The 20,529-nt window shown below is 58.0% G+C and overlaps 1 protein-coding gene across 1 annotated transcript in view; it reads left to right on the forward strand.

Moving 5' to 3' along the window:
- The window catches only part of OBSCN (obscurin, cytoskeletal calmodulin and titin-interacting RhoGEF), a 167,403-nt gene that overhangs the window by 84,886 nt on the left and 61,988 nt on the right, over positions 1 to 20,529 (forward strand). Inside the window, 19 exon segments of the mRNA XM_070416713.1 lie at positions 45 to 311; positions 1,161 to 1,433; positions 1,948 to 2,214; positions 2,431 to 2,697; positions 3,785 to 4,057; positions 4,422 to 4,688; positions 5,651 to 5,917; positions 6,015 to 6,278; positions 6,593 to 6,856; positions 9,955 to 10,218; positions 10,760 to 11,023; positions 11,344 to 11,607; positions 12,754 to 13,017; positions 13,338 to 13,601; positions 14,297 to 14,560; positions 14,730 to 14,996; positions 15,102 to 15,374; positions 16,482 to 16,678; positions 16,826 to 16,901. Coding sequence (XP_070272814.1) covers positions 45 to 311; positions 1,161 to 1,433; positions 1,948 to 2,214; positions 2,431 to 2,697; positions 3,785 to 4,057; positions 4,422 to 4,688; positions 5,651 to 5,917; positions 6,015 to 6,278; positions 6,593 to 6,856; positions 9,955 to 10,218; positions 10,760 to 11,023; positions 11,344 to 11,607; positions 12,754 to 13,017; positions 13,338 to 13,601; positions 14,297 to 14,560; positions 14,730 to 14,996; positions 15,102 to 15,374; positions 16,482 to 16,678; positions 16,826 to 16,901 — 4,806 coding nt within the window.

Raw genomic sequence — 20,529 nt, forward strand, 5'->3', positions numbered from 1 at the left:
AGGCGGCGGCTCCGTTGCTCACCTCCTGACACCTCGTCCTGCAGCGAAGCCCGCGGTGTTCCTGAAGGCGCTGGACGACGTGTCCGCGGAGGAGCAGAGCACCCTGACCCTGCAGTGCGAGGTCTCCGACCCCCAGGCGGGTGTGGTGTGGCGCAAGGACGGAGTGGAGCTGGGCCCCAGCGACAAGTACGACTTTCTGCACACGGCGGGCACGCGTGGGCTGGTGGTCCACGACCTGAGCCTGGACGACGCGGGCCTGTACACCTGCCACCTGGGCACTGAGGAGACCTGTGCGCACGTCAGCGTGCACGGTGCGTGGGGGCGTGGCTGAGAGGGGGAAGTGGCCTTGCACAGAAGGCGTGGCCACATACTGAGGCCCTGCCCACTCAAGCCCGGGCTGTTCACTGAGTCAGGAGAGGTCAGGCAGGCTAGGAGGAGCGGGCTTGACATGATCCTTAGGAGGCCCAGATGCAGGCAGGTTGGCAGGGACGAAAGCAACGGAGTGAAGCGTGGAAGACGGGCCAGGCCGTGCCTGACCAACAGGGACCTGGAGACGTTCACTGTGCACCAGGGGATGTGTGTGGGCGGTGTGAAAACAGTCACTGGAGCCTCTTGGAGGTGGGAAGCAGGAGAGACCAAGGTGTCAGGGGGGGATGCCCTGGAACTTGTTTCCCAACCAGGTGGCCACTATCCTGGCTCAGCTCCAGTAGTCTTGTTTCCTTTCCACATGCACGACAGGCCTGTTCTCTGTGACCCCGTGGTGGGTGCCTGACATCTGGTGGGTTTTGAGATGAGACAGGAAAAGGGGGAGGGTGGTGCAGTGGGTTTGCCCCAGAGTTAGACGGCTCCTTCACTTGGGGCACCTATCCTTCCAGAGCATGTGAGCTACTGAAAACTGATGCTTTGTTCTCTGCCCCTTGTTCTGTAGCAGGAAGGCGGTGCCCTGGTCAGAACTCACAGCTATTGGCCATCCAAACACCAGGGTGTGGCCAGCTGGAGGCCAAGGGGGCATTGGCTGAGGGGCAGCAGGTCTGCCCGGAGTGGGCTGGGGAGGGTGGGTATTTGAGCCTCTGGAACACTATGGGGCTCAATGATGCTGGTCTTGAGGGGCAGGCGTCTGGGGCCTGGCCACAGTGACCGCTGCCTCTCATGGTTCACAGACCTGCACGTGGGCATCACCAAGAGGCTGAAGAACGTGGAGGTGCTAGAGGGTGAGGGCTGCAACTTCGAGTGTATCCTGTCCCATGAGGACACAGGTGACACTGCCACTTGGACAGTCGGCGGGAAGACATTGGGCAGCTCAGGCCGCTTCCGGGCCACTCGCCAGGGCCGAAAGTACATCCTGGCTGTGCGAGAGGCGCTGCTGAGTGACACCGGGGAGGTGGTCTTCTCTGTGCGCGGCCTCACCTCCAAGGCCTCGCTCCTCGTCAAAGGTGGGCACCAAGCACCCGGGCAGATGGGCCACTCTCCCCAGGCAACCTGCAGTGGAGCCTTCGGCTGGGCAGCTTTCCAGGGGAGGCTTCTGGGGACTACCTCCCTCAGCCACCGGTGGGGGCCCAGAGCTCCGGTCGGGATGTGGGGTTTCTGGTCATCTGGGGGCAGGAGCAGGGCTTCTGGTCTCGCATCTGTGGTCTGACTGCTGTGGTAGCTCCAGGGCACATGGTCACCGAGCCAGTGAAACCACTGAGCTCACACTTCCAGCATAAACACTGGTGCAGATCAGTGAAGCTTGGCCCACCCCCCGCTCCCTTAAAGATGCCTCCCTTGTCACAGTGAGGACTCCTGGCATTCCAAGGCTCCGAGGCTCCTAGGTTTGATGTCCTAGAATTTTAGGCTGTATGTCTGCGGGCTTGGCCTCCAGAGCCTAAAGGTTTCCAAGCACCAGCCCTGCCATTGTCTCTGGTGTGGCTGTGGCCGTGCCTCACAGGCTGCCTCTTATTCCTTCAGAAAGGCCGGCAGACATCACGAAGCCATTGGAAGACCAGCGGGCCATGGCAGGGGAGGATGCGATACTGAGCTGTGAGCTGTCACGGGTGGACTCCCCAGTGCGCTGGCTGAAGGACGGGAAAGCCATTCGCAAGAGTCAGAAGTATGACCTGCTCTGTGAGGGCACACGGGCCATGCTGGTAGTCCACGCGGCCTCACTCAAAGATTCCGGAGAATACACGTGTGAAACAGAGGCTTCCAAGAGCACAGCCAGCCTCTATGTGGAAGGTAACCCCACAAGAAACTCTGAGGCAGCGCCCATGGCCTCTCTCCCGCAGTGTGTCATGGGGCCACTCCCTCAGGGCCTCCACTGTGCTATCCAAAGTAGAAAGGGAAGGGGCTCAGCCCAGTCCTTGAGGTTGCATGGGCAGGCCAGGGGAAGAACTGCCCATGTCCTGTGGGGTCTGTAGGCCTCACCCCACCCCTTCTTATCTCTTCTCCCAGAAAAGCCAAACCGGTTCACAGAGGAGCTGGCTGACCTGCAGGTGGAGGAAAAAGGCCAGGCTGTATTTACCTGCAAGACAGAGCGCCCTGCAGCCACGGTGACCTGGAGAAAGGGCCTCTCTGAGCTGCATGCCTCAAGGAAGCATGCACCCAGCCAGGAGGGCGTGACCTTGAGGCTCACCATCAGTGCCCTGGAAAAGGCAGACAGTGATACGTACTCCTGCGATATTGGCCAGGCAAGGTCCCAGGCACGGCTCGTGGTGCAAGGTGAGGCTGGTGCATTGCACGGATTTCATGACCTGTGATGTGGCCAGTGTAAGCCTTGTATAAAACTGTCTCAGAGGCCCTGGACAAGCCCAGCCTTGGTTTTCCCATCGTCTGGAGGGGTTGCCTTGGGTGGCTCATCTCTGTGGCCTCCCAGTTGGACCTTGTGCGAATGAGTCAGCAGTCCTCATTTATTACTGCATTTGTGTTTCTGGAGCTCCTTCTATGTGCTGGCAGTGCCCAAGCCCATTGCATAAGCTCGTGTGTATTTGCACACAGATGTACCGCCTCTGTGCATGGAGGTCTCCAGGTTTGAGGAACTGTTTGTACTTGGCAGGCAGGGTGAGGGTCATCATTGTCTCCATCTCACAGATAAAGAAACTGATGCTTTACTTGGGGTCAGAGGCTGGACCAGCGTTCTTGGGCGTGTTGGCACCTGGACATGGCCAGCATCCAGGGTCTCTCCCTTCTTCCTTCCCTCCCTTCCTCCCTCTCACTCTTCTAAAAACCAGTGGAAAAAATACCTCAGGTATCCTCATGTGAGGATTAAAAACAAAAAACACACTCATGAGCCCATCTGGTGGCCCACGCCTTTTCTCTGAGTGTCGGTCTTCAAATCAAAATTACTTTTCTCTGACCAGTCACCTCTTGACACACCAACTGTGCTTTCTAGTGCCTTGTGCCCAGTGTCCATCCAGTGTCTTGTGTTTGGTGTCTAGTGCCTGGTGTCCTGGCATCTGGTATCTGGCATCTGGTGCCCGGCATACGGCAGCTTCAAAACACCCGTGAATATGGAGAAATCTGTTGCACACCCATTTTCATGTTTAACTTTCTCTGAGTGTCCCTGACCTAAGTTGGCAGCAAAAAAAAAAAAAAAAAATCCCTAGCAATTCATGTTGTCAAACCTCCAGAGCATTGGATTTAAATTTCACATAGTCACATATCTTTTTTCAGCGTGTCCATGGGCCTGGTCAGTTTAGCCCTGACTTCCTTGCTGTTTTTCAGTTTCATCATCCTGAACCCATTAGAGGTCTGGGAGAGCACCCCGTTTCCCTTGGTGGGGTCCTGATGTGTCCACCCTGTCCCCCAGGTCAGAGAGTGCTCATCACAGAGGACCTGAGGGACGCGGAGGTGCAGGAGGGCTCCTCTGCCACCTTCAGCTGCCGTGTCTCCCCTGGGGACTATGGGCCTGTCTACTGGTTCCTGGACAAAACACCTCTGCACCCTAATGAGCTCAATGAGATTGAGACCCAACCGGGTGGTTACCATATGCTCACTCTGCGGGAGCTTGGGCTCAAGGACTCAGGCACTGTCTACTTTGAAGCGGGCGACCAGCGGTCCTCGGCCACCCTGCGGGTCACAGGTGGGCTGCATGCCAGTGCTGTGGTGGGGACCTTCCATGTGGCTCAGGATGCAGTGTGATCCTGGGGCTCACAGAGCAGGTGCTGTGGACTGGGCCTTGGGGCTAGGGTGGGCTTGGGAGGCTGGGTGTGGCTGTTTCAGGATGCATCATTGCACGTGGTATGCAGAGCTAATTCCATGGTCAGCGTGGCATAGGCCTGGCCCTGCCCCTGGAGTGTGGGGAGCCATGCAGACGCCGGCCTGTCTGTGCCCCCAGGCTGAGGTGGACAGATGGGTACTGACCTGGGGTGTCACCTAGGCTGCAGCGACACCTGGAGCTTCTGCAGGAGCCTCCATGTGCCCTGTACTTCCCTCTCTGTCCCCAGAGAAGCCAAGTGTCTTCTCCCAGGAGCTCACGGATGCCATAGTCATGGAGGGGGAGGATCTGACCCTGGTCTGTGAGACCACTGTCCCAGACAACCCTGTGCATTGGACCAAGGATGGAAAAACCCTGCGGGGGTCGGCCCGGTGCCAGCTGAGCTGTGAGGGCCGCCGAGCCCAGCTGGTCATCACTGGCACCACCCTGCAGGATGGCGGGCGCTACAAGTGTGAGGCTGCAGGTGCCTGGAGCAGCTCCATCGTCAGGGTCCATGGTGAGCCCTCAGGCAGGAAGGACCAGGCAGCTTCCAGCCATGCTCTGTGTTCCCCCCGCTCTCATCTTTTTCAGGGCAGGGGAAGCCCCAGACCTCACCCAGCTCCTTCCTTCTCTGTCTTTGCCCTCTCGGTGTCTGTGAGTGTGTGTGTGTGTGTGTGTGTGCGGGGGGGGGGGGGGGTGTTTCGTCTGGCTCTGCCTCTCCACACCTTATCCCCCCTCACTGCTTCTCCCCATCTCTGGGTCTGAGTCTCTGCTGCTAATAGAACCTTTCTCACCCTCTCTTGGTCTCCTGACTGCCAGTATCTTTTGTACTTTATTCCTGACTTGGTCTTGCATTCTGACATCTCTCCTCCCTTTGTCTTGTATTCTGACATCTCCCCTCCCTCCCCTGGGCTTGGCTCATCTCCATCAGCCTGGGCTGTGTAACAAATACCACAGACATGGCAGCTCAAACTCCAGTCATTTATTTCTCCCAGTCCTGGAGCCTGAAAGTCTGGGACCCAGGTGTGGGCAGGGCTGGTCCCCTGGAGGCCTCTGTCCTTGCTGTGTGGATGGCTATCTCCTCCTGTGTCCTCCCTTGGCTGTCCCTCTGTATGTATCTGTGTCCTGATCTCTTCTTCTTATAATGACCTCAGTCATATGGGATTAGAGCCCATTCTAGTGATCCCACTTCGCCTTCATCACATCTTTAAAGACTCCACTTGCCAATACAGAACCATCTGAGGTCCTGGGGTTGGGGCTCCAATGAGTGAAGGGGGACACAATGCAGCTCATGACACCCCACCCTTCTTTGTTCTTTTGTTTGGCTCCCCCTCCTGAAGGGTCACCTTCACTAACCCCCAGTGTAGAAGGGTGAGGTGGGCCTCCTGCACCGTGCTGCTCCCTCCAGCCCTCCTCAACTGTAGGGGAGCCCCAGGTGCATGCAGGAGTGAGGACAAGCTGAGCCTGTGCCTTCCACAGCGCGGCCCGTGCACTTCCGGGAGGGCCTGAAGGACATGGAGGTGCTAGAGGGCGGTGCTGCCACACTGCGCTGCAAGCTGTCAACGGTGGCTGCACCTGTGGAGTGGCGCTGTGGAGATGAGGTCCTGCGGCCAGGAGACAAGTACAGGATGCGGCAGGAGGGTACCATGCTGGAGCTGGTGGTCCGGGACTTACAGCCCGGCGACAGCGGGCAGTACGTCTGCTGCTTCGGGGACCAGACAACTTCAGCCACACTCACCGTGAAGGGTACGAGTGCCTCTGCCCTGCCCATGCAGCCCCATTGGTATCTTTCATCCCCTGTAGGAGGATGAGGATGAGGTTCTCAGTCTCTGACCCTCCACAGCCCTGCCTGCGGAGTTCATAGGAAGACTGAGAAGCAAGGAGGCCACGGAAGGGGCCGTGGTAACGCTGCGCTGTGAGCTGAGCAAGGCGGCCCCCGTGGAGTGGAGGAAGGGGCTCGAGACCCTCAGAGCTGGGGACAGAGTCAGCCTGAGGCAGGACGGGGCCGTGTGTGAGCTGGAAATTTGTGGCCTGATGGTGGCGGATGCCGGGGAGTACTCGTGTGTGTGTGGGCAGGAGAGGACGTCGGCCACACTGACTGTCAGGGGTAAAGACCATGTGTGGCCAAGCAGAGCCGTGCCTTGGTTTCAGTTACTAGCTTCATGACATCTGCCTGTGCTCATTCCATGTTCTCTGCTGTCTCAGTGTCATTCTCTTCCCATAATTCCACAGAATCCCTTCCACCTTCCTGGCTGTTGTGCAAACTATGAGAAACCAGCATCTAGGCCACTTCTCACTGCTGTGTCACTGATGGTTTTGTTCTGTTTCCTGTCAGTGTCTGTATCACGTCCTCTGTCCTGCTAGGTCCTCTTCCAAAGCTCTTCACAGAATCTAATGTTCTCTGTCTCTGACCCTCCACAGCCCTGCCTGCGGAGTTCATAGGAAGACTGAGAAGCAAGGAGGCCACGGAAGGGGCTGTGGTAACGCTGCGCTGCGAGCTGAGCAAGGCGGCCCCCGTGGAGTGGAGGAAGGGGCTCGAGACCCTCAGAGCTGGGGACAGAGTCAGCCTGAGGCAGGAAGGGGCTGTGTGTGAGCTGGAGATCCATGGCCTTGCGGTGGCAGATGCCGGGGAGTACTCGTGCGTGTGCGGGCAGGAGAGGACGTCGGCCATGCTGACGGTCAAGGGTAAAGACTGCATGTGGCCATATGGAGCAGTGGCTCTGTGTCTGAGGGCTTGGGCAGGTCCTTTGCTATGTCCATGTGTGTAGGTATTTCCACTTCTCTCTGTGTCTCCTGCTATCCTGCAGCAGGAGTCTCAGCACAAAGCTGTGTGAGGCCTTCCCAGATAAAGATCAGAAAACAAAGCTTCCTCTCTTACAGGGTCACATCTGGGGGTGGGGGGTGGGGGTGGGGAGGAGAGTAGCCACACAACACAAAGGGTGGGATACAGTCCTTTTGAGGAGGCCATGCCAGCAAGGATTAGGAAGTAGATCTAAGTGTGGCCCTTGATGCAGAGATGTCAGGAGTTATGATCAAAGGAGGGAGCCAAGCATATGTGACTGGCCATGAGAGAGCCATATAGGTGATCTGGGTCCACTGTCTAGGACCTGGATGCCATGAGAGGTAAGGCAGCTGTATAGGGTGAGGTAGTGGTGTGGGTGTGAAGGGTGAGGAGGAGGTGAGGTGGGTGTGGGAGGTGAGGAGGAGGTGAGCTGGGTGTGGGAGGGGAGAAGGTGAGGTGGGTGTGGGAGGGGAGGAGGAGGTGAGCTGGGTGTGGGAGGAGAGGAGGAGGTGAACTGGGTGTGGGAGGGGATGAGGTGAGGTGGGTGTGGGAGGGGAGGAGGAGGTGAGGTGGGTGTGGGAGGAGAGGAGGAGGTGAGCTGGGTGTGGGAGGGGAGAAGGTGAGGTGGGTGTGGGAGGGGAGGAGGAGGTGAGCTGGGTGTGGGAGGAGAGGAGGAGGTGAACTGGGTGTGGGAGGGGATGAGGTGAGGTGGGTGTGGGAGGGGAGGAGGAGGTGAGGTGGGTGTGGGAGGAGAGGAGGAGGTGAGCTGGGTGTGGGAGGGGAGGAGGTGAGGTGGGTGTGGGAGGGGAGGAGGAGGTGAGGTGGGTGTGGGAGGAGAGGAGGAGGTGAGCTGGGTGTGGGAGGGGAGGAGGTGAGGTGGGTGTGGGAGGGGAGGAGGAGGTGAGGTGGGTGTGGGAGGGGAGGAGGAGGTGAGGTGGGTGTGGGAGGGGAGGAGGAGGTGAGGTGAGTGTGGGAGGGGAGGAGGAGGTGAGGTGGGTGTGGGAGGGGAGGAGGAGGTGAGGTGAGTGTGGGAGGGGAGGAGGTGATGTGGGTGTGGGAGGGGAGGAGGAGGTGAGGTGGGTGTGGGAGGGGAGGAGGAGGTGAGGTGGGTGTGGGAGGGGAGGAGGAGGTGAGGTGGGTGTGGGAGGGGAGGAGGAGGGGAGGTCTGAGATGGTGGAAGGACAGGGAGGGCTGGGTTGAAGAGCACAGCTCTAGCCAGGAAGGGGTGGTTGGTGTCTATGCCAGAGTGGAGGGTCTATGACTGGTTTCTGTGGCTGGTGGACATCCTGTCTGGGTTGGGGTCTGCATCTTGTGTTGTGGTGGGTCTGATGGTTCTCCCCTGCAGCAGTAGGGGGCTCACTGTGTGTGGTCAGGTGGTCTGGAGTGGATGAGAGCCCAGGCTGAGGGTTGGGGTAGGGGCTCGCTCAGCTGGAGTTAGTGGGCTGGCCCATGGCTTAGGGGCCAACTGTGTGATGGATGGTAGCCAGTTGTGTGGGCACCCCTGCAAGGAGACAGGTGGGTGTCCCCTCTCATCAGAACAGCCCCTGTGAGGGGTGTCCTGCCTGTGTCCCTGGGGACCCACCTCCAGAAGGTGCCTGTGTTGCCAGCTTGGTATGTGTGGCCTGTTTCTTGTCTACAAACTGCAGCATCCAATGGTCTGTGTGTCCATCTGACCCTCCATAATCCTGACCCCCAATTCACAAAAGTCTTGGGTCCTGAGACAGCCATGGAGGTTCCATGTCCGTGCTGCACATGTCTGTGAGTTGTGCAGGGTTCCCCCATGAAGTGGTGGATCAGGCCTGAGACCCTCAGTGATGGGGAATCAGGACCAGGCCTGGCCATAGTGAGGTATGGCTGGCAGTCTGGTGACAGGTCAGGGGGTCCGGGATTCAGGGGCTCAGGTCTTCAGGGGCCCTCCTGAGGTCCTGGCCCCTCCTGAAGGGCAAGTAGATGGACAGAGACAGGACAGGGCCACCCCTATGTCCTAGGAGGGTCCAAGGAGCAACATCGATGAAGGAGCACAAGGGCAGGGTGGGCCTCAGAAAGAGCAGAGAGAAGGGCACCTCTGCAGGTGTGATGGCTGCCAGTCATGGGCCTCCAGACCCACCCATGAGACAAGGTGGACAGTGAAGAAGAGGATTCTGGAGGCTGGTCAGGGCCATCATGTGCACGATGTTCAGACCTTGGGGGAGAAGCCACCACCATGACTCCTCAAGCTGCATGAACAGAGCACAGCACCTCCAGCAGGGACGCACTGTGCCCTGTGCTAGTCAGACTTCCCGCGAGACCAAAGGAGCACGAGCTCCGAGGGCTTCACTCAGCCAACAGCCAGAGAACAAGACCTGCGGTGTCAAGCTCCAGGTGGCTCCAGAGAGCTGCTTCTAGAAGTGTGGGGGTTCTAAGGACACCTGTACCAGGGCAACAAGCTCACGGACCTTCCTGGCCGGGGTGTTCCTTACTCTGGTCTGTCCAGCTCTGGCCTCAGGAGCTACAAGAGGTGATGAGGAGTAAGCGCTGATGCAAACTCGTGGGGGAGATTTAGGCAGCCCTTTTCATGCCCCCTCCAGCCATACCTGTAAGGGTCACAAATTGCTAAAAAATAGGGAGCCATGGAGGGGGCCATGGCCATGGTGTTATCTGAGCAGCCTGGCGTGTTGAGTGAGGGAAGGGGCCAGGGGTCTTGACTCTGACCTCAAAGTCTGAGACAGGACAAGGAACAGAAGGTTCCAGATTACATCCTTCTGGTCACTATCTCTGTCCATTGAAACTATGGCCATTTCCTTGTGTCTGTCCTGCTGAGAGGTCCTCACTGAGAGTCCAGCTCCTTCTTCTCGTCACTGGCCTTCACCTCCATAGGCACCACTTCCCACCACTGTCTCCATGTGTTCATGAATCCTCGTTTGCTCCAGAGTGTGTTTCATTGTCAAGTGTCCATGTCTTGCCCAAACCCCCAAGTTCCCCAGGCAAACTGATGTTTTCTGGGTCCTTCTGACCTCCCTAGCCCTGCCTGCAAAGTTCACAAAGGGTCTGAGGAATGAGGAGTCCACTGAAGGGGCAAGGGCCACTCTTCTCTGCGAGCTGAGCAAGGAGGCGCCTGTGCAATGGAGGAAGGGGCTTGAGACCCTCAGAGCTGGGGACAGAGTCAGCCTGAGGCAGGACGGGGTCCTGTGTGAGCTGGAGATCCGAGGTCTGGCTGTGGCAGATGCCGGGGAGTACTCGTGCGTGTGCGGGCAGGAGAGCACATCGGCCACACTGACCATCAAGGGTAACAACAACTGTGGCCAAGCAGAGCCCTGTTTTGGTGTCCGGTTACTTGTTTCATGACATCTACGTGCACTCATTCCATGTTCTCTGTTGTCTCAGTGTCATTCTCTACCCATAATTCCACAGAATTCATTCCACCTTCCAGGCTGTTGTGCAAACCATGAGAAACCAGTATCTAGGCCACTTCTCATCCTCATGTCACCACTGGTTTTGTTCTGTTTCCTGTCAGAGTCTGTGTCACCTCGTCCATCCAGTCATGTCCTGCCCCAAATTTCCCCACAGAATCTGTTTCATGTCTTTCCAGCCCTCCCGGCCCTGTCCACCAGTTTCATACAAAGCCTCAGGCCTGAGGTGTCCATGAAAGTGGCACAGCCCGGCTGTTCACAGGCTGGCTGAGGGATGCTACCATGCACAATGTGACTGGGCACACCCAGCATGTGGCCCGTGTCCACATGGGTTTTATGTCTCCTCTGTGCTGTCCATGTCTTGTCTTATCCATGAGCTCATATGTGTGACTGTGCCCATATCTTTCTGACTCCCAGCCCTGCCCGCCAAGTTCACAAAGGGTCTGAGGAAGGAAGAGGCCACAGAAGGGGCCATGGTAACGCTGCGCTGTGAGCTGAGCAAGGCAGCCCCTGTGGAGTGGAGGAAGGGGCTCAAGACCCTCAGAGCTGAGGACAGAGTCAGCCTGAGGCAGGACGGGGCCGTGTGTGAGCTGGAGATCCATGGCCTCGTGGTGGCGGATGCCGGGGAGTACTCGTGCGTGTGCGGGCAGGAGAGCACATCGGCCACACTCACCGTCAGGGGTAAAGACCATGTGTGGCCATGTGAGCCAATAGCTTGGTGTCTGCAGAGACCACCTTCTGCTCTGTAGGGCTATGTGGCTGGGTCTCTCCTTGAGCATCTCCCCGTTGTGGCTGTGGCCAATTTCATGTCCTGGTATTTGTGTCCAGTCCTTTGTCTCCTCTGTTCCTCTCCTCAGTTTGCCTCTGTCACCATCTGTGCATTCATTCTCATTCACACCGTGGCCCTTTGCAGTTTGTGTGGTCCTTGTGGGTGTCCTTGTCCTGGACACAGAATCCCACAGACAGTCTTAAGTTCTCTGTGTCACTGTGACTCCCCACAGCCCTGCCCGCGAAGTTCACAAAGAGTCTGAGGAAGGAAGAGGCCACAGAAGGGGCCACAGCCACACTGCGCTGCGAGCTGAGCAAGGCAGCCCCTGTGGAGTGGAGGAAGGGGCTCGAGACCCTCAGAGCTGGGGACAGAGTCAGCCTGAGGCAGGACGGGGCTGTGTGTGAGCTGGAGATCCGGGAACTGGTTGTGGCGGATGCCGGGGAGTACTCGTGTGTGTGCGGGCAGGAGAGCACGTCGGCCACATTGACCATCAAGGGTAAAGTCTGCATATGGCCTCAGGGACCAGTGGCTTGGTGTCTTCACATTTCTACTCTGTCAACACCTGCTCCGTTTTAGCATCCATGGGTTTATGTCTCCAGCTTGGGTCCCCGAGTCTCCCAGCTTCATCTCTCTGACCAGAAGTCCTGATGTCCATGTCTAGTCCTTGTGTCTACTGTTCCTCTCGTTCCATTTGCCTTTGTCACCATCTATGCATTTATTCTCAAGTTCATGCCATGGCCAATAGCAGTTTGTGTGGTCCTTGTGAATGTCCTTGTCCTGGACACACAGTCCCACGGACAATCTGAAGTTCTCTGTGTCACTCTAACCCTCCCCAGTCCAGCCTGCGAAGTTCACAAAGAGCCTGAGTGATGAGGAGGCCACTGAAGGGGCCACAGCCATGCTGCTGTGCAAGCTGAGCAAGGGGGCCCCTGTGCAATGGAGGAAGGGGCTCGAGACCCTCAGAGCTGGGGACAGAGTCAGCCTGAGGCAGGACAGGGACCTGTGTGAGCTGGAGATTCGGGAACTTGTTGTAGCAGATGCCGGGGAGTACTTGTGTGTGTGCGGGCAGGAGAGCACGTTGCCCACACTGACCATCAGGGGTAAAGACCATGTGTGGCCAAGCAGAGCCGTGCTTTGGCTTCAGTTACTAGCTTCATGACATCTGCCTGCACTCATTCCATGTTCTCTGCTGTCTCAGTGTCATTCTCTACCCATAATTCCACAGAATCCCTTCCACCTTCCTGGCTGTTGTGCAAACCATGAGAAACCAGCATCTAGGCCACTTCTCATTCCTCATGTCACCACTGGTTTTGTTCTGTTTCCTGTCAGAGTCTGTGTCACCTCGTCCATCCAGTCATGTCCTGCCCCAAATTTCCCCACAGAATCTGTTTCATGTCTTTCCAGCCCTCCCGGCCCTGTCCACCAGTTTCATACAAAGCCTCAGGCCTGAGGTGTCCATGAAAGTGGCACAGCCCGGCTGTTCACAGGCTGGCTGAGGGATGCTACCATGCACAATGTGACTGGGCACACCCAGCATGTGGCCCGTGTCCACATGGGTTTTATGTCTCCTCTGTGCTGTCCATGTCTTGTCTTATCCATGAGCTCATATGTGTGACTGTGCCCATATCTTTCTGACTCCCAGCCCTGCCCGCCAAGTTCACAAAGGGTCTGAGGAAGGAAGAGGCCACAGAAGGGGCCATGGTAACGCTGCGCTGTGAGCTGAGCAAGGCGGCCCCTGTGGAGTGGAGGAAGGGGCTCAAGACCCTCAGAGCTGAGGACAGAGTCAGCCTGAGGCAGGACGGGGCCGTGTGTGAGCTGGAGATCCATGGCCTCGTGGTGGCGGATGCCGGGGAGTACTCGTGCGTGTGCGGGCAGGAGAGCACATCGGCCACACTCACCGTCAGGGGTAAAGACCATGCGTGGCCATGTGAGCCAATAGCTTGGTGTCTGCAGAGACCACCTTCTGCTCTGTAGGGCTATGTGGCTGGGTCTCTCCTTGAGCATCTCCCCGTTGTGGCTGTGGCCAATTTCATGTCCTGATATTTGTGTCCAGTCCTTTGTCTCCTCTGTTCCTCTCCTCAGTTTGCCTCTGTCACCGTTTGTGCATTCATTCTCATTCACACCGTGGCCCTTTGCAGTTTGTGTGGTCCTTGTGGGTGTCCTTGTCCTGGACACAGAGTCCCACAGACAGTCTTAAGTTCTCTGTGTCACTGTGACTCCCCACAGCCCTGCCCGCGAAGTTCACAAAGAGTCTGAGGAAGGAAGAGGCCACAGAAGGGGCCACAGCCACACTGCGCTGCGAGCTGAGCAAGGCAGCCCCTGTGGAGTGGAGGAAGGGGCTCGAGACCCTCAGAGCTGGGGACAGAGTCAGCCTGAGGCAGGACGGGGCCGTGTGTGAGCTGGAAATTTGTGGCCTGATGGTGGCGGATGCCGGGGAGTACTCGTGTGTGTGCGGGCAGGAGAGCACTTCGGCCACATTGACCATCAAGGGTAAAGATTGCCTGTGGCCACATGGACTCATTTGGGTGCAATGGCCCTCTCCTTGTCTCTTGCATCCACACTGGGTACCCATGGGCACTCCCTCCTCTCTGCCTTGAACAATTTCCCTCTGTCTGCTTTCTGCTTGCCTATCACTGTGTTGTCCAGTGTCCTGGTATCTAGGTACTGATCTCCATCCAAATGACTTCACTCGATCAGTTCTCATGGTAAAGACAGAATTCCAGCTTGTCCTTCTTCCTATCCTAATCTGTGTATTTTTTCCCCTTTCTAGCCTCTAGTCAGGATCTGAGGGATGGCCCTGTTTTAGGGGTCTGAGGGGACGCCCTGGCCCTGATTGCCTGATGGGACACAGCCCTGCCCATGGGCATCCTAAGTGGAGGCTGGCATGAGATTTGCCTGGTTAGATCCAGAGCTCCTCCCAAAGCTCCCACCATGGACCCTCCTTTCCCTTGAAGTGGACCCAGACCCATGATGCCCATTCCTACCCCAGTCTCCTGGGACATGTGGCAATGAGTCCATTGGGCATCCAGACAGCTGGGGTGAAGCTGAGAGCCATGCCTGACCTAGGTTCTCAGCGAGGTTGACTGGTGTAGGGGGCCTGTCTCCTGAGTAGGTGTGTGTGGGGCTTGTCTCCTGGCTGGGTCTCTAGACTGACCCTGTCTCCCCTCTGCCCACCCACCCCACAGCCCCGCCGTTGGTATTCAGGGAGCCTTTGCAGAGCCTGCAGGCTGAGGAAGGCACAGAGGCCAGGCTGCGATGTGAGCTGTCTGAGCCCAGAGCTGTGGTCTGGAGCAAGGGTGGCCTGGAGCTGCAGGCCGACGAGCGCCGGGAGCCACGGCAGCAGGGCTGCATGGTGGAGCTGGTGCTGCGGGACCTGCGCTGGGAAGATGCGGGCGAGTACACCTGCACCTGTGGCTCCCAGGCCACCAGCGCCACTGTCACTGTCACAGGTGGGCCCCAAGGTGGCCTCTGCCCTCTGCACAGGCCGTGCATGCTTTGGGGGGCCCTCTGGGCTGCAGTCTGTACTGGAGTCCAATCTGAGGGGACCCTGGCTCGGGCAGGGCTGGTGGGTGGACCTGACCAGATGTTCGGTTGACTCTACGTCCCCCCTCCCCACAGCTGCACCCGTGCGGTTCCTCCGGGAACTGCAGGCCCAGGAGGTGGATGAGGGTGGGACGGCACGCCTGTGCTGTGAGCTGAGCCGGGAGGGCACCAGTGTGGAGTGGCGTAAGGGCTTGCTGCAGCTCTTCCCCTGCGCCAAGTACCAGATGGTTCAGGAAGGCATGACTGTGGAGCTGCTGGTGCACGGTGCAGACCAGGAGGATGCTGGACACTACACCTGTGACACAGGCCACGCACAGAGCACTGCCAGACTCTCAGTTCGCGGTGAGCTGCCCGCGGGTCCCTGCCTTCCCAGGGCCCCTCAGACCCTGTGGAGTGGAGGGTGGGGTGCGTTGCTCAGCACTTCTAAGTCACCCTCTGGCCCCCCAGCCCCCAGGCCCATGTTCCAGACTGAGCTGCAGGACGCAGAGCAGGAGGTGGGCAGCCTGGCCCGGCTGTGCTGCCAGCTGAGTGAGGTGGAGCCTGGGGCCCCTGTGCAGTGGCTCAAGGAGGGTGTGGAGCTGCACACTGGCTCCAAGTACGAGATGCATCACCGGGGGGCCATGTGTGAACTGCTGATCCACGGGCTCGAGGCCAAGGACGCGGGCCAGTATGCCTGCGTGGTGGGTGGCCAGAAAACCATGGCCTCTGTCAAGGTCAGAGGTGAGCCCTTCCATAATAGCTGCCCTGTGACCCCCTCCCTCCAGGTGCTGTTCCAGGGGTGGCTCTCAGGCCCCTGGGGTTACAAGCTCTCTCTTCTCATTTCGGCATCACTCCCCTGTCGACAGTGGGGAAAAGGGAGGCTGTGGCCCCTGGGTGCTGCCCTGCCTCCTGCCTCCTCCCCCTAGCCGGCAGGTAGGGCAGCCTGACTTGGGCTGTCCTCTCTGAGCCCCTGCCTGTCTGTCTGAAGGTCTTGCTTTCCTGATGTCCCAGCCAGGGCAGGACTGGCCTCGGGGTGGGGATGGAAAGAGGCAGCTCCCCACTCTGTAGCCCCTTGCCTACTTCCTCCCAACAGAGATGCTTGAGCCCATCTTTGCCCCTAGGGGGTCTCTGTAGCAAATGAGGTGAAGGATACTATGTGAGGCAGATAGAGGCCATGACAGGGCAGGCGTGTGAGAGTATCCGGGAAGGCTTCCTGGAGGAGGGAGAGTTAAAGGTTCACCTGGGTGCTCAGGCCTGACTGGTAAAGGGTCCCATCACCCACACCCCCGAGCCTGAAGTAACCATTGTGTGAGGCCTGGTTGACATGGAGGTGCAGACTGACAGGGAGGTGGATTTCAGCTGTGAGGTGTCGAAGGCAAGGGCCACAGCTGCCCAGGGGTGCCTCCAGGGCCTGCCACTGCAAAGCAGCAAGGTGGCAAAGGTAGTTGTACAGGGCGACCACACCCACATGCTGCAGCTGAAGGGTGTGACATGAAGATGCAAGCACAGTCTTCTTCCACGTGGGCCTCTACAAGTCCTCGGCCCAGCTCACTGTCCGTGGGAGTGGGTGAGGGTGGCTGCCCCTCTCAGCACACTCGGAGCCAAAATGTCCACACCCTGTTGGGAGACAGAGGCAGACTGCAAGGGTCCCTGCTTTGGGGACTGGGAACTAGACCCATGCATGGGTGGTTCTGAGGTGGCCCAAGATGCCAGGGTTGAGTGGTACCCTGTGTGCTTATCTATAGAAATTGGGGTGGGGTGCTGGGGGCAGACTCCAGAACTGGGAGGTGCTCCCGACAGTGGAGCATCCCAGCTGCTGAGGCTGATGCCACACTTCCCTTGGTGCAGCCCCCCAGGTGACCATTCTGGAGCCCCTGAAGGATGTGCAGCTCATTGAGGGCCAGGATGCCCATTTCCGATGCCGGCTGTCCAGGGCCTCTGGCCAGGAGGCTCGCTGGGCCTTGGGAGGAGTGCCTCTGCAGGCCAACGAAATGAATGACATTACAGTGGAGCAAGGCACACTCCACTCGCTCACTCTCCACAAGGTGGGACCCTGGGACCTGCCTCCATCCACATGCTCCCAGGAGTGTGGGAGGAGAAGATTCCAACTCCCATTGGATTGGCCTGGGGAGTTGTCAGGAGACATGGTATGAACAGGCTGCCAGGCTGAGACCCCATCTCCGCTCCCACAGGTGACCCTCGAGGATGCAGGAACCATCAGTTTCCAGGTGGGCTCATGTAGCTCAGAGGCCCAGCTGAAGGTCACAGGTGGGCAGCCCCCTCCCACACCTGTCAAGGTGATGTCTCCATATCCCTCCCTAGTCAAAGAGCTGTTGGGGGGTGGTGTGGTCAGAAACCCAGGTCTTCCAGCAGTTATTTTGCCTTGGGGTGGCAATTTTCCAACCCCTGACTGCTAAAGCCATGAACTGGATAGCCCACTGAGGTGGGCTGGTGAAGATCAGCTTGGGAGATTCTGGTGTGCATGTGGGGTCCCTGTGCAGGGGTTAGTGCTGTCTGCAGGAGGGAGGTGGGGAGCCTGGCCATGGGAGCAGGGGTTTGGGCCCTAAGGTGAAAGCCCTCTGTATGGCTACTCCTATGGCACAGGTCATCTTAACACACATGTGCATACTTGACAGGCTCCCAGGTGATGGTGCAATAGCATACCTGTGATACGTGTACAGTTTTGGGTATAGTGTAGTTGGCCTCAGGCATGCAAACAGGATTTCAAGAACCTTCAACTTAGACTATACCTTGTCTGAAGAGCTGGTTATTCTTGAGTGTCCCTCACCTCCTGTTCTACTCCTGGTTCTCACACCAGTCCCATCCATCTAACCAACTATCCACTATCCATCACCATTTATCCCTCATCCACCCACCCACCATCCATTCATCCACCATACTTCATAATTCATCCATTCATCCATCCATCCATCCATCCATCCATCCATCCATCATCCAGTCATCCAACACGTAGCATCCATTCACCATCCACCATCTATCCATCCATCCACCATTAATTTCTATCTTCCATCCATCCACCATCCATCTACCATTTACCTATCTATCATCCACCATCCATCCACCCACCAACATCCATCCATCAATCAATTCATCTATTCAACCATTTATCCATCCACTTATAAATCATCCATCTACCCAACCATTCATCTGTTCACCTATCAACTCATCCATTCACCATCTACCGTCCATTGAACAAACCTTCTAAGCCTCTACTCTTGTGTAAGTCTCGGATCTTCAGAGGGGCCAGGTGCAGCTCTGCCATCATGGAGCCCCCAGTCCACTGAGATAATTGGACATTAGAGACAAAGCATGTCCTGAGTCTTCAGGGGTGAACAGATATGGCGAGTTCTGTGGCCTCTGGTGCTGGGAAAGACTCTGTGGTCTCTGGGATTGGGAAAGGCCTCAAGTTGAATGGTGGGAGATGGGCAGTGTCCTAGGTATCATGATCTGGCTGGGCCAGAAAAGGCTTTGTGTCTTCATCAGGGTGGTTGGTTGTTAGGGAGGACATGGAGCTGGGTTGGGACTTATGCAGGGTTGTGTCTTGACCCCTGTCAGCCAAGTCCCAGCCTGTGCCAACTGACCTGTGTACAGACACCTGGCCATGTCCTTGGGGGAGGGAAATGGCATGGGGCGTCCTGATAGGTGTTATATGGACCAGCTTAGGTACAGTGCTGGAAGTGGGAATGGGGAGCTGCTGGAGCAGTCAGGGACTGTCAGATGTGCACTCTCAGAAGAGGGTTGGGGCAGGTGGACGGCTGGAGCTGGAGTTTGGGTGGTGCATGCCCAGGAAGGGCTTGGGGAGGTTTCTGAGGAAGGCCTAGCTGGGGCAGGTGTGGGAACACAGATCAGGCAGCAGCCGGGTTGGGGAAGCCCCTGTGCTAGGGCCTGCTGTGTGCTGGGGCAAAAGTAGTTGCCATGGGCATTAGGGCCCTAGAATTTTAGGTTTGGGGACCACAGGTGACATCTGGCCATATGGCCTTCTGGGAATAGAAGAAGCATCTGCTTCCACACCTGCAGGGATGGAAGGCCTACTACCTGAGGCAGACCCCCCCCCTCTCAGAGTGGCAGCCCCACAGCCTCTTCTCCCCACCCACCTCATAGCCATGGGGCTTGGGACTTGTTCATTCTGATTGCTGAGGAGGCTGTTGGATACATGCCTTCTGTGTATTTTTGTGAAACCAGGTGTATTCTGGAGAGGGTGTGAGTGCAGGGACACTGAGCCCACTCTCTGTGAGTGTTTGAATGTATCATTCCATGAGCAGGGTGGGATAGCTGGCCTGAGTTGATCTCTAAACCCCAGTGCCAGGGGTCCCCAAAATGGTATACCCCCCACATAGTCCTGTGGGCCCAGGGCACCCCAGCCTGCCCTCCTATTGCCCTCTTGTGCAGAGGCAGCACCATGCCTGGTACGTGGCTTGCAGAATGTGGACGTCTTTGCGGGGGATGTGGCCACGTTCTCCTGTGAGGTGTCCTGTGCGGGTGGGCCCGAGGCCTGCTGGTGGCTGGATGGGACTCTGCTGCAGGACAGCCCCCAGAGTGCCATCTGCGTGCATGATGGGACGGTTCATTCCCTCACGCTGTCGGGCCTGGGGGTTGCTGACTCAGGCACCGTCACCTACCGTGCAGGGCCCCTGGTCTCCACGGCCAAGTTGTTGGTCAAAGGTACCAGCCAATGGGACCCCGCCTGCACTAATGCTTCTGCCATCGCTGCTCCCTCAAGCTTCCTGCAGGCTCCGGGGCAGGGGGTTGGGGACTAGCATTGCTCCACACATGCGATGTGTGGACACTCAGGCAGGCTGCAGTCCTGCTTCCTGGATTAGAAAGAATGCTTGGCTCAGAGCATGAAGCTGGAAGGCCAGCTTCATGCCCACCTGCTCATGGGATCCTGAGAGCTGGTGCCACCTGGTCGCCACTCTGCGGCTGCACCTATCTCAGGCCTATACCCAGAGGGCAGCCTTCCCACCTTGCCCCAGCCTGCCCTATCCCTGCTCGTGGCTGCTTACACCGCTGTGGTTTGGGTTGGGGGTCTTTTCTCTTTGGGGACAGAGCTAGCCATTGGGGACGGCAGTGGGCGGCCAGAAACCCCTCAGTCCACGCCCAGTCGGGTGCTCCTGGGACGGCCGCTTGGTGTGGTTTCACCTGGCGTGTTTGCAGCTGGGTCTTCTCTGCACTGTTGAAGAGTAAATTGACATCCCCCCCCCTCCCCTGGTCCAAGGAGCAAACCATTCGTTGAGTAGGATTTTTCCAGGTGGAGATGGGATGGCGCCCCTTGGAGGGGTGGAGAGGCCCCTGAAAAAGGGACAAACTGGGCTGGGGGTGCTTCGTGCTCAGCAGATGCTGAGGGCCCCTGAACTTTTAGGAGGAGGCATTGTGTCCCTGCTGGTGTCCCATGCTCCCCAGGCTCAGGGAGGAAAGGGCTCAGGAGGTCAGAGGGGCCAGGAGGGGACAAGTGGATGGAGGCCGTCTGCCATGGGTGGGGTGTGTAGGGGCAAGGCTTGCACTATGTGGAGGGTCCTGGGCCACCATGGCCAGTTCCTTTCCTGCCAAAGCCCCTCGCTTGCTTGCTGATGAACTGCTGCTGCTACCGCAGAGGGCGGGTAGGCGCTGGTCACACGGCTCAGGCTTACACGTGCCCGGCGTGTTGGCCGACAGATCCCGCAGTGGAGGTGGTCAGTGCCATGCAAGACCTGGCGGTGGAGGAGGGTGGCCCGGCCGAGCTCCTTTGCCAGTACTCACGGCCAGTGCAGGCCACGTGGAAGATGGACGAGCAGGAGGTGCGCGCCGACGGGCGTCGCGTCATCATAGAGCAGGACTGGACCGTGGCCAGGCTGTCCTTCAGGCCAGCCTTGCCCTGCGACAGTGGCATCTATTCTTG

The sequence above is a fragment of the Myotis yumanensis genome, unplaced genomic scaffold (genome assembly GCF_028538775.1).
Source record: "Myotis yumanensis isolate MYYU_CA2020_CCGP unplaced genomic scaffold, mMyoYum1.0.hap1 SCAF_5, whole genome shotgun sequence".
In the NCBI taxonomy this organism is placed as follows: Eukaryota; Metazoa; Chordata; class Mammalia; order Chiroptera; family Vespertilionidae; genus Myotis; species Myotis yumanensis.